Here is a 12,392-nt window from a genome sequence, read left to right as displayed (position 1 = left end):
TTCTGCACTTCTTGGGCGAGGTGTTTTATACCTGTTGTTGACATACTGTTGGCTGATGGTCTTCTCGAGTGCTCTGTATCATTGCTAATCTTTGTCCAGATTTTCTATCATTTATTTTTCTTCTTAAAATTTTTTTTTTAAAAAGAGTTTACTTTTTCATGAGAGACACACACACACACAGGTGCAGAGACACAGGCAGAGGGAGAAGCAGGCTCCCCATGGGGAGCCTGATGTGAGACTCGATCCCAGGACCCTGGGATCACGCCCTGAGCCAAAGGCAGATGCTCAACCGCTGAGCCACCCGGGCGTCCCTGGGTCATACTTGTTAAAAATCACTCTGCCGATGTCTCTCTTTTGTATGTTTAGAACACTTGTCTTTCATGTAATTATTATGTCAGAGCATCAACCTGTCATTTTATGTTTTGTTTCTTTTTCCGGCTTTCCTCTGTGTTAGTTGAACGCGTTTTTAGAATTCAGCTTTGATATATCATTATGCCCATGAGTGCGTATCTTTCTCAGTGCTGCTTGAGGTTTTATACTAAAGACACGTAATGTTACATTCTACTGTTGTCGACATGTTACCGGATAGGGCGAAGTGCAGAAACCCCACCTCCGTGGCCTTCAGCCTCACCTGCGGCAACACGGTCTTAAATATTTCTTCTGCATACATTTGAGCCACCCCGAGCGTGCTGTGGGCCAGGAGTTTGTGCGACGGCCAGCTGCGTCCCCGGCTGAGCGGTGCCCTTTCCGCAGACGTGCTGTGCCCGCGCCGTCAGGCTTACACGCGGGCGGGCTGTGGGGCACGCGGGGGCTCACCTGGAGTGTCCCGCGCAGGAGGGGCCCGCACGGGGCGGTGTGGTCAGGACTGGGCCCGGCTGTCCCGAGGGAGGAGGAGGCAGTGCAGGCGGCGTCCACCCTCAGCTTCTGGGACCGTCCCCGCGGGCGAGCCTTGACGTGGTGGAGGCGTGTTCATGATGGCCAGGGGCGCGAACCGGCTGCAGAGCGTGTGCACACGCAGCCACAAGCCGTCGGGGGTGGGCTGCAGGGACGAGGGCCCCAGGGCCGTGGGTTTTTGCTGAGTTTTAATTTTTGGAGCTTCCTGCATTATGATGAGCCCGATTTAATTCTTCCTTAATGAGCAGGAAATAAACACTTCCCTGAAACAGCAGGCGGTGTGTGGAATGCGGGCACTGGGGTTTCCCGTGGGTGGAAGCCCGGACGCACTCCCTTGCGGGCGGCCGTGGGGGCTCCGGTGCGTGGTCCCCCCGGGCTGCCCCGGTTCATGATCCCCCGTCCTTGCTGCGAGGTACCTGGGGGGCTGCCCCGGTGCACGGTCCCCAGTGCACCGCACCCTCACTGGGGTCCCAGTGAGGACACCAGGCCCCTGGGGGACTATGCACTGGGGACAGCCCGGCGCCTGTCCCTACCCCCAGGGTCACTCGCCTGGTCGTCCCCGCCCCGCCTGCTTCTGGGTGCAGAGATGTAGCTTCGTTTCAGGAGGGGGCAGTCACTCCTCGTCCAGGGCAGCTCAGGGCTGTGGGGTGTGGGCGCCCGGGAAGGTGGGGGGCACCCGGCTCACCTGGGGGTGCCTGCGTGCTCCTGGGGACGTGCTCAGAGAAGCTGCAGGGAGAGGTCCAGCCCTGCCCTCGGGGGCTGGGGAACGTGTCGCGTGGACTCACCTATGCATGATGGCAGGGAGGACACAGCGACCCCACCTGACCCCTGTAGCCCCTCTGGCTGGCGGCTCTCCTCCCGGGTTCTAGATGTCACCGCACCTTGTGCTCACAGCCTGGGCCCCAGCCCTTCCCTCGAGAACGACAAGGCCGCTGCGATGCCTTTGTCACCCGCCCAGTGGACCGCCAGCGTGGAAGCTCTGGGTCTCTCTGGGCCGCGGCACCTGCTCGTCATGTCAGTCGTTCCCTCCTTGACAGCCTTGTTCCAGGCGGGATACGTGTCTGGGTTTAATATACGTTGGGCACTGGCCGATGGCACGGAGCTCGTGCCACTGGTCACGACCCCGCCGACCCTGAAGAGGGCAGGGCACGGCGTGCGGGGCACAGAGGGGGCTTGGCAGCGTGGTGGGGGCTTTCTCGGGGTTTCCACAGAGGAAGGGCGAGGTGGGTGAGGGGCCTGACAGTCGGTAACACGGTCCCTGGCTCCGGTGTCCCCTCCTCTGTGATCTGGCAGCCGGCCTGGGCGGCAGGGCGAGTAGAGCACGTGGGGTGGGGTGGGGGCTCCAGACCCTTGGGCTGCCGTGGACACAGCGGGACTGGTCGTCGCGGCCCCCGGATGTCTGTCAGGACACAGGCCTCGGGGCGGCTCCTGCCCGCCACCTGCTCTGAGCCCTCGGGCCCCTGGGGCTGGGGTCCCGCCTGGTTCCTTCATGTTGGGGAGCTTTCCTGGGTGCCGCCGGTCTCCCCGTTCCTCCCTGGCGTGCCCTCAGCTGGCTCCCAGCTCGTTCAAGGCTCGCAGTTTCCGTGGTCCCTGCGTGCGTGCGACCCACCTGCTGGCTGCTTCCCATGACATCTGTCCCGTAGGGGGCCATGGCAGCTGCCCCGAAAGTGGGGCGCTTGGCAATTCACTGGGGTGAACTTTTCCCATCATTGTTCCTGCACTTTTTTTTTTAATTTATTTATGATAGTCACACAGAGAGAGAGAGAGGCAGAGACATAGGCAGAGGGAGAAGCAGGCTCCATGCACTGGGAGCCCGACGTGGGATTCGATCCCGGGTCTCCAGGATCGCGCCCTGGGCCAAAGGCAGGCACTAAACCACTGCGCCACCCAGGATTCCTGTTCCTACACTTTTTGGCTCGTGATTCTTTACATCGAAGACAGTTCACATGTCAGCTGATTGGTGATCCTCAGAAATGGTGCCTGCTTGGCTTTTGTCACCGATGTGCTTTCCAACTGAGGAATGGGTGCCTGGAGCCGCCGTCTGTCTCCTCCGTCCTGGGCGTTCCTGGGACTGTGGGCTCCCGCTGTGCCTGGATGCATCCCCCCTGCTCTGGGGCCTCCCCGCGGGCGCCTCCCGCCTCCAGGGACAAGGCCGCCCCCAGCCCGTGTCCCCAGATGGTGAGATGCCAGCCCCACCCCTGCACACAGATGCGGCAATTGCTTCCGTCCACAGGAACTGGTTTTCCAGCTCGTCCTCCGGCACCTCAGGATGCAGGGGTGAGGCTGTGTTTTAGAAGAATAACGGTGGATTCTGTGTTTGTGTTGCTCTTTCCGACCACTGAGTCCCTCCGCTCCTTTGATTCTCCCCTGCACGTCCCTTCTCCCTGAGGCTGGAAGTCCTGGCGCCGGCGACGTCCTTTCCCTCTTTCATGTCTCTGCGCATCGAAGGCTCAGAGGGACGTTGCCCGCTCGACACGTGTGACGGCACCGCGTGCAGTTTCGGGTTCCTTGAGGCCTTTCTTTGTTTTGTCTGCGGCTGACGTCCCACTGGACATGCAGTCGCAGCACCCGGACGCGGTCGCCGTTCCGATGCCGTCACCCTCCCGACGCTGTCACCCTTAGGGCTTATTTCATTTTGGTTTTGCGTTTTGAGCATCGCTGCTTGCCGTTTATTTATTTATTTTTTTAGATTTTTAAAAATTGATTAGAGGGAGAGAGCGTGAACACGAGCAAGGCGAGGGGCAGAGGGAGAAGCAGACTCCGTACTGACCAGGGAGCCCGATATGGAGCTTGATCCCAGGACCCCGAGATCATGATCTAAGCTGAAGGCAGATGCTTCAGCTGAGCCTCCCAGGTGTCCCTCAATTGATTTTTTTGAACTGTGTAAAGTATTTGCATGGCTTGGTTCCTCGGTGGAGACCCCAAGGCCTGTGCGTGGAGGGAGGGCCACCCTGCCCACGGGGTCAGGCATCGTGCTGCCTTGGGCGGTCCCCTCGGTACCGGTACCAGGAGCCGACGTGCACGATGACTGCCTGCTACCCAGAGCCACACCGGGCGCGGGGCCGTCTCGGGCCTGCCTGGGCCTGCAGAGTCGGCGCTGGGCGGACGGCCTCCCTGCGGCCGGACAGATGTGGCTCCTGTGCGGTCCCCGCCCCGGCGGGCAGAGGCTCTGGGACCACAGGACCCTCATCCTACCCCAGGGCCGGCTCTCAAGGGCCTGGTGAAGGGAATTCTGTGCGGACGGTTCAGGAGGAACGGAAGTCGCGGTGGATGGTGGTCCGCGCCTCTTCCCCGCAAACGCTGTGGCTGATGTCGTGGGTCCAGGCCCCGCGGCTGCCCGTTCGGCCGGGCGGCGGGTCAGAGCTTGTCTGTGAGGCCCCGCATGCGGCCTTCCTGCCTGGATCCTCCTGCAGCCCCTCGGGCCTCGCTGGCCGCTGTGTCCCCCAGCCTGGACATGTGGGCGGAGGTCTCAGAAACCGCTGTCCCGTCGTCATCGCAGGGGCCTGTCTCCAGCTCCAGGGCTGCCCCTCAGGGGGCTTGAGGTTGGAGCACGGCCAAGTCGGTGCAGCACCTCCTCTGTCTCGCGAGCTGCGAACGGAAGCCGGGACGTTGGAGGTTAGAAGACGAGGTGAGGCGTTCGCTGCTTTCAGCCGGGTCTGCGGCCGGGCAGCCGGGAGGGGCGGAGGCTGCGCAGCGGGACCTTCACCAAGGACACATCTGCCACTGACAGCCTGTAATTAGGAGGCTGTGGCCTCCGGACGCTACCTGCTCAGTGGCTTTGCACTTACTTGGAGGTCGGTGTGTGGGCAGCGTGGTCACTCCCGGGGCTCCCCGTGGGCACCTCCCTGCCTTCCTTTGGCTCACGCACACCTGGGGTCCAGAGACAGCCGGGGGCACAGGGATGCCCTGCGGAGGTGCCAATGGGCACACATCACCCTTGAGGTACCAGGACCCTAGCTGGCTGCAGGAATAGTGCTGTCTCCCCTAAGCTCCTCAGAGATGTGGGTCTGTAGCCCCGGGCTGATCGCTGGGAGGACGTCCTGACGCCTGGGACACGGGTGAGGCTTGGCGGTGGCCCCTGGTGCCACCGGTGCTGGATGAACACAGCAAAGAGCGGCAGGTCAGCGTGAGACAGGTGCTAGTAAGTCTGCCCCCGGGCGACGGCGAGGTGGGCGCTGACACTCTTACTGTTGCAAAGTGCCAGAGTGGCAGTTCTGAGATGACCCTGGGTGGTGAGTCAGGGTGCAGGCCCTGGTGCGCCCCTTGCGGCTCGGGCCCCGGCGGGTGACTCTTCACAGACAGCCGCCCACACATCCCGTGGAGGCCAGCCAGGAGGACTCAGTTGTGCTCTCTGCCGAGAGCCAGGCCTCAGGGTGAGGCGCGTGTGCCTCTGGGACCCCCTCCTCTGCATTTCGCTGGAACAGCATTTCTTCATCCGTGGCCATCCCGGGCATTGTTGGGATGGCGTTAGTGGGGCAGGAAGAAATACGCTTTGTCGCGTAGCCAGGCCGGGCATCCAGGGAGTCAGCCGAATTCTGCTTGAAGGAACTGCACGTGCTCGGCCTTGCGCGCCTTGGCGTCCAGGTGCCCCGTGCCGAGGGGCCTTCGAGGGAACAGGTGCACATCGCCTGGACACCACGGGCTGGCCATGTCCACTTCTCAGCCAGCCTGTCTCATCCCGTCAGGAATCGGGATGAAGAGTTAGGGACCCTCGGTCGGGGTAGGGACGACGGGGGTCGGGAGGCTGCGCTGGTGGCTGAAGCACCCCCGTGCCCACGTCTCAGCAGCTCAGAGGGGTGGGTGCAGCCCCGCAGGACGGGCTTAATTCACAGGGACCGCTGTCAGCATCCACACTCGGAGCTGAGAAGTGGCAGCAGCAGCGTTGTCTGAGGAATCAAGAAAGGGGAGAGAGAGATGCAAACGAGGAGGCCCCGAAGTGTGACGGGTGTGGAGGTGGGGCGTCCAGGAGCCGGGCAGCGCCCTCGGGGACAGGGGTGGGGGCCCGGCGGGCAGTGGGTCCCTGTGCCAGTGGTGGCAGGTCTGCGCCTGCGCCAGGGTTGGAGGCGGGAGAGGCCCCGGTGAGGCCAGCATGCATCCAGACACTGGAGCCTCTGCCCTCGAGGGGGAGCTGCGCTGGGGCAGGTGGGCAGGGCCAGGCAGGAAGCACAGGTGCGTCTCCCAGAGGGTTCAGAGGCTCCCCCTCGCAACCGCGTCCTCTCCTGTCCCCGGCCACGTCCCAGCCATCAGAGCGCTGGGCACCATGTGCCACGAATACGTCTGCGGTTCACATCGCGTCCTTTGTCAGCATGTGACGTACGCCCCGTCGCGCGTCACCCCTCGTGTCACAGCCCGTGCTGTCTTGTGTGATGTCGCGTGGGGCTCACGCCCAGCAGCTCTCACGTTGCGGCCACATCAATGTGGAACACAGGCTGGGTCACGTCCTGTCTCGTTCTTGGACCTCCTGGGCCAAAGTGAGGTTGTGCAGGGGGAGGTGCGAGGAGGCAGGTGTCCACTCCCCTGTCAGCCGGTCAGGGGTGCGTCCCCAGCAGGGCCTGGCCAGACTGCTGCCGACGGCTCGTGCCGTTGATGTCCCTGAGGGGGGTGATGCCGGCCTGCCCAGGTGAGTCGAGGGGAGGCGATGGAAAAGCCTGGCGCACCACCCCTTCCCCTCCTGTGTCCTTGCGTCCTGTGCCACCCCAGCCCAATGTGGCTCCGTCCACGACTGATTCCTGTTTCCCGACACCGTGCCGTCTGTCCCCGCTGTCCTGGGTTTTGTCCAGTTATGAGGAATTCCATCCCTGCAGTTTTAGGGGCTTTTCAGGAAGAAGCCAGATTCTGCTGACTGGCACTCCCAGGGGTTTATGGCCTCTAAGGGTTTTTGTGGATTTGTCTCTAAGCTCACGTTTGTGAGAATTTTGCTGGGATGTGAATTCCATCAACACTGAGTCCCCGTACCCAGGGGCTTCACGTGTGTGGCCGGTGGGTTTGGACATCCCAGGCGGGCAGGCATGTGCAAGAGTGTTCCTGAGAGTGGGTTCCCCCCCCCACGGGGGGCAGGGTGTCCCCATGTCGGTGTTTACTGGTGGGGTTTTGGGGGGAAGCTTCCTGCCCATCTCGCTTAGGCCCTGCGTGGCTGCAGTTAGTGACGGGCTCCGCGAGCTCCCTGGGTGCATCTGCCACCTGCCCGGCCTGGGTTCCCACGTCCTGAGGGCCCCTGGCTGCTTCCCTTTCTTACCACATTCTTGTGCATCTGTAAGTGTGCCTGTGTGGTGTGTCCATGCGTGTGCATGGCCGTGTGTGCACGAGAACGCATGCCTGTGCACATGCGCGCCGGCCCTTCCCTCCCTCCCTGTCGTCTGATGTTGCTGCTGGATTCCTGCCCCTCCTGGGAGCACAGGGCTGCGTCCCTGAATCCTGGCCCAGCTCCTTACCCCTGAACCTCTACAGTGTGGGATGCCTCCCAGGTGGGGCCGTGCACACCTGCCGACTCTGGTCCTTTGTCTGTTTGCCGGGGACAGCGGGTCCTGTCCTCCCGCCTTGGGGGTTGCCCCCGGGGTGGAGACGGGGCAGTGACAGGGCCAGTGGTTCTGAAGGGTGGGGTACAGGCACCGAGGCTAGGCCAGGATGCCAGCTGGGCAGCTGGGGAGGTGGCTGTCGGGTGACCCTGCCGAGCAGGCCCTTCTGCCAGGAGTCCACGACCCTGAGCATGGCCCGCGAGGAGGATGACAGGTCGCGCGAGGCCACAGCACCCCGTGGTTTCTGTGGGCCCGCGTCCTAGCCCTGGCGTGTTCTCTGCACCCGGTGAGGCGGTGTGCCCGGCCCTGTGCGCTCCGCTGTGCTCAGTGGCCTCGAGGTTTGGGTCCCAAGACACCGGATCCCTGGATGTCACCGTGCGCTGTGGACTGAGTGCGGGGGAGCCGTCCCCGGGCAGCTGAGGGAGTGGAACTGGGCTGCCCGCAGTGTGGATGGTGTGACAGGCGCTCAGCGGGCGCCCCGGGTCGGAGGTGACCGAGGCCAGCCCCCGGCGGCTCGCTGGCTCTCTCGTTTCCGCGGAGCGTCGTGTGGCGCTGGCACGTGGGTAGTGGGAGCAGAGCTGTCCTGCATGAGTGCATCCAGGACTCGTAAGTCCCTGCCCATTCGTAGGACATCCGGGAGCGGCTAGCGCCCGCCGCGTATACCCTTCAGTGAGTAGAGCGCGGAGGGAGGGCCAGACCGGAGGAGCCACGGGGCAGATTGTGTCCCGCGTTCTGCATCGTCGTAGGAACGCGCCACCGCTTGGCTGGTTGGCAGCCACATGGGAACGGCGCATCCACCCCCCAGGCCGCCCCCGCCTCTGAGCCCCGCCTGCACACTCCAGGCCGCCTCCCGCTTCAGCCTCCCTGCACTCCGGGCACAGCTTGCTGAGTGTCGGCCGGTGGCCCTCCAGTCACCAGAGGCCACCAGAGGCCAGGCCAGGGCAGTGCCCCCAGGGGCTCCTGATGTCCACAGCGGGAGGAGCCCCCCTCCCCCCCGTGTTTGCTGAGCGAATGCGTGAGCTGCGTGTGCCTTGTCGGCTGGGCAAGAGTCCGTGGGCACATCTCCGTCCCCGGGGGGGGGTGGGCAGACACGAGATTGGACAGGGAGGGAGGTGGCCAGTGCCAGGTGTGAGCAGTCGGGGCTGGTGCCGCTGCAGGGGGCTCCTCTCCCCGAGATCTGGGGGCCCAGCATGTCTGCGCGGCGCGGCAGCATTGGGCTCAGGAATCCCGAACGGAATCTGGAACCGAGGCTGTGCCGTGGGAGCCCTGTAGGACGTGGAAGGCCAGCTGGTGGGGACAGGAGGGTCGGTCTTCCCCAGGGGAGGGCCGCGTAGGGGGCCGGCCCTGCCTGGCTGCCAGTCTCGTCAGCGTCTTGTGCAGGGTCCCTGCGGTCTTTATTTTAGTTTTTTTTTTTTATTTATTTTAGTTTTTTTTTTTAATTTTTATTTGTTTATGATATTCACACAGAGAGAGAGAGAGAGGCAGAGACACAGGCAGAGGGAGAAGCAGGCTCCATGCACTGGGAACCCGATGTGGGATTTGATCCTGGGTCTCCAGGATCGCGCCCTGGGCCAAAGGCAGGCGCCAAACCGCTGCGCCACCCAGGGATCCCTAATTTATTTTAGTTTTTGTTTCGATTTTCAGGAGCGTGAATCTAAAAAGAACTTTGCACTTTTATCCACGAAGTCATGTGTTGACTACTGCAAAATGTATTTAAGCTGCCTTCTTTCTTTTAAAAAGATTTTATTTGAGAGAGAGCAAGAAAGAACACAATTTTGGGGACGGGCAGAGGGAGAGGGAGAAGCAGACTCCTTGCTGAGCGGGGAGCCCGTCGTGAGACTCGGTCCCAGGACCCTGAAATCATGACCTGAGCTGCCCAGGTTCCCCCAAACAGATTTAAAATAAAATTACTAGTATCAAAAACAGCGTAATGGGATCCCTGGGTGGCGCAGCGGTTTAGCGCCTGCCTTTGGCCCAGGGCGCGATCCTGGAGACCCGGGTCGAATCCCACGTCGGGCTCCCGGTGCATGGAGCCTGCTTCTCCCTCTGCCTGTGTCTCTGCCTCTCTCTCTGTGTGTGTGTGTGACTATCATAAATAAATAAAAATTAAAAAAAAAAACAGCGTAAAACCTATGTGAAGAAAATGATAAAACTTAAAGTACCTAAAAAAGACACAAGTATGTGTAAATCCTTGTTATATAATATAATAAGTATCAATATATAAACTTAAAAAATACATAACATAGGAAGGATTTAATGCAATAAAAATGTCAAATTAATCCGTTCATTCCAGTGCCAGAGGCACAGCGTGGGGCACACGGTGGCAGGAGTGGTTGTTTTCACTGAAAGACAGTATTTTTTGTTTCTTTTAATTTTGGCAGCGTCAACCTGGGAGAGGAAGCCTGGGGACAGCTGAGATGTGTGGAGGGGGGGCCTGGGTGGGGAGCCAGCGGCACCAGGGCGCGCGGCCCATTCTGTGCTGTGACCATTCCTGCGACCCGAACCAACGCTAAGAAACGCCTGTGTTCACAGTAATATGCTTTATTGTCCAGTGTTTTCCAGGATGCCTGACCATCCAGATCCGCACCGTCTTGTGTATTTTCATGGTGGTCTTGATCTGCTCCGTGGCCCAAGGATGTGTGGTGAGCATGTCCGCAGGCGGCAGGATGTAGCGGGGGGAGCCCCGCGAGGTGTGTGGGGCTGAGGGGGGCTGTCTCTAGGTGAAGGGACACCCAGCCCCTCCTCAGTGCGCAGTATAAGCTGGGGCAGGAGTCAGGGCAGGGGGTGGGGCGCTGAGTACCAGGAGGGAGGCAGGGCCACAGTCACAGTAGGGGGTCCGGAGAGGGCACGGGATGTCTGGGGGGGCAAGGGGGTCTCTTGCTTCTCCCAGCCTACACTGGGAGGAGCCTGGGGGGCACAGCAAGGGGGGGGCGGGCGGCACCTGGGGGCATCCCCTCCTTCCCACAGGAAGCTGTAGCAGCAGGTGGGCGGTGCAGGTGGTCTGAGACCGGCTGGTCCTGAGCCCCCGTCTCCCTGCCACCCCTGCCCCTGTCTCAACACCCTTGCCCCTCCACCCCTGCTCTTCTGCCCCTGGCTCCTCCTCCCCTGCCCCTGCACCCCTACTCTTCTGCCCCTGCCCCTCTGCCCCTGCCCCCTCCACTCCTGCCCCTGCTGCCTCCACTCCCCACCATCCCCTCCACCCCTGCCTCTTCTTGACCCTGTGTCCCCTCTGCCCCTGCCCCCTCCAACCCCTGCCTCCTCTGCCCCCACCGCCCCCTCTTCCTCTGTTCTTCCACCCCTGTCTCCTCCACCCCTGCCTCCTCTGCCCCCTCCCCCCCTCCGCCCCTTCTCCCCTGCCCCCTCTGCCCCTGCCTCCTCTGGCCCTGCTTTCTCTGCTCCTCCTCCCCCTTCACCCCCGCCCCCTCCGGCCCTCCCCCTCCACCCCTGTCCCCTCCACCCCTCCGCCCCCTCCAGGTGGGCTGTCTGCCCTGGGCCTGGAGCTCCAGCCCCAACAGGACCCTGGTGGTCCTGACTCCCAGCGGCCAGATCACAGTGCTGCCCGCTGCGCCCTGCGAGTCTGCGCCCCACGCCCTGCTCTACGGCCTAGTGGGCACGCTCCCACTGGCCATCTTCCTGCGAGTGTCCTCCCTGCCCAAAATGATCCTGCTCCTCGTGCTCAATGGGTCCTACATCCTGGTCCTGGAGCTCAGCGGCTACACCTGGGCCTCGGGGTAGGTGCGCTGCTGCCGGGCCCCCCGGACACACGCGTCGGGCGCTGCCTGCTTCTGCGGCTTCTCTGTGTGTCCAGTTGGGCCCAGGGCCAGCGAGGCCTCGGTTCAGGCGGGAGGTGCTGCAGTCGGGCCAGTGGCAGGTGCTGCTGACTGGCCTGCCCCAGGGGCACGTGGACGGGTCTTGGGCCCTCCTTACTGAAGAGGTTTCCCTCCTCACCCCCCCCACCTCCCCCAGGGGCAACGCAGTGTCCGGGCTCAGCTTCGAGCCCATCATGGCCATCCTGCTGTTCTCGTGCACCCTGGCCCTGCACGCCCGGCAGGTGGACGTCAAGCTGCGGCTGGACTACCTCTGGACGGCACAGGCAAGAGGCGCTCTGTGTGCTCCACGGAGGGTGGGGTGCGGCAAAGGAGCCCCTGGGGAGGGGCCGTGCGGGTGGAGGGGCTAGTGCTGGGGCAGGATGGGGGCCAGGGGAAGCTGAGCACAGCCCCATGAGCCCCGCCTGACAGGCACAGGAGTTTGGTGGCATCCTGAGAAGTGAGCTCCCCATCCCCAGAGGCGTCTGGCCGTAGGGTTGCCGCGCAGAGTGGCTCAGCCTTTGCTGCGCTGCACGGGACAGCGGGTCTCCCCAGGATCATGGGAGTGTCCAGAAAACGCTGACTCTTGTACCACCCACCCAAGTTAGTAGGTGCGCGGGTGCAGGTATGCGAGCTGTCGGCCCTGAGCTCGGGGAGGGAGGGGATGACAACCGGAGGCGTGGGCTGTGCACCTGCCAGGTGACCAGCACACCGGTGCACGTCTGGGCCAGCCAGGCGTGTGCGAGGGGCCCCCCTCGTCCCCTGCTGTGTCCTTCGGCTCTGGATGGGGAGGCCTTCCGGCCTGCTGGACAAGTCCACTCGTGCCCCTTGCAGACGTCTGGACCCTGGGTGGAGGGCCTCCCTTGGCTTCCCAGGCTAGAAGTGGGCAGGGGGCACGCCCTAGAACAGAGACGGTGGATGCGAGCTCTCAGGAGCTTTCTAATCCTGATGTATTACAAAGCTGCTCTCTAGCATCCGAGGCATTTTTTTAAAATTTTTTTTAATTATTTATTTATCATAGTCATACAGAGAGAGAGAGAGGCAGAGACAAGGCAGAGACATAGGCAGAGGAAGAAGCAGGCTCCACGCACCGGGAGCCCGACGTGGGACTCGATCCCGGGTCTCCAGGATCGCGCCCTGGGCCAAAGGCAGGCGCCAAACCGCTGATACTTCTTCT

The 12,392-nt window shown here is 62.4% G+C and overlaps 1 protein-coding gene across 1 annotated transcript; it reads left to right on the top strand.

Annotated features, from left to right (window-relative positions):
- Positions 1-9,964: 9,964 nt before the first annotated feature.
- On the top strand, positions 9,965-11,502 carry LOC129514460 (adenylate cyclase type 1-like; the record flags this gene model as incomplete). The annotated part of the gene is made up of 3 exons (XM_055333419.1): positions 9,965-10,051; positions 10,884-11,140; positions 11,376-11,502. Coding segments are annotated over exons 1-3 (423 nt in total), but the record flags the coding sequence as incomplete, so codon positions are not given.
- Positions 11,503-12,392: the final 890 nt, after the last annotated feature.

Source organism: Nyctereutes procyonoides, unplaced genomic scaffold (genome assembly GCF_905146905.1).
Source record: "Nyctereutes procyonoides isolate TBG_1078 unplaced genomic scaffold, NYPRO_anot_genome, whole genome shotgun sequence".
Lineage (NCBI taxonomy): Eukaryota > Metazoa > Chordata > Mammalia > Carnivora > Canidae > Nyctereutes > Nyctereutes procyonoides.
The sequence above is the reverse complement of the archived record's forward strand: the minus strand, read 5'-3'. Positions and strand labels throughout refer to the sequence as shown.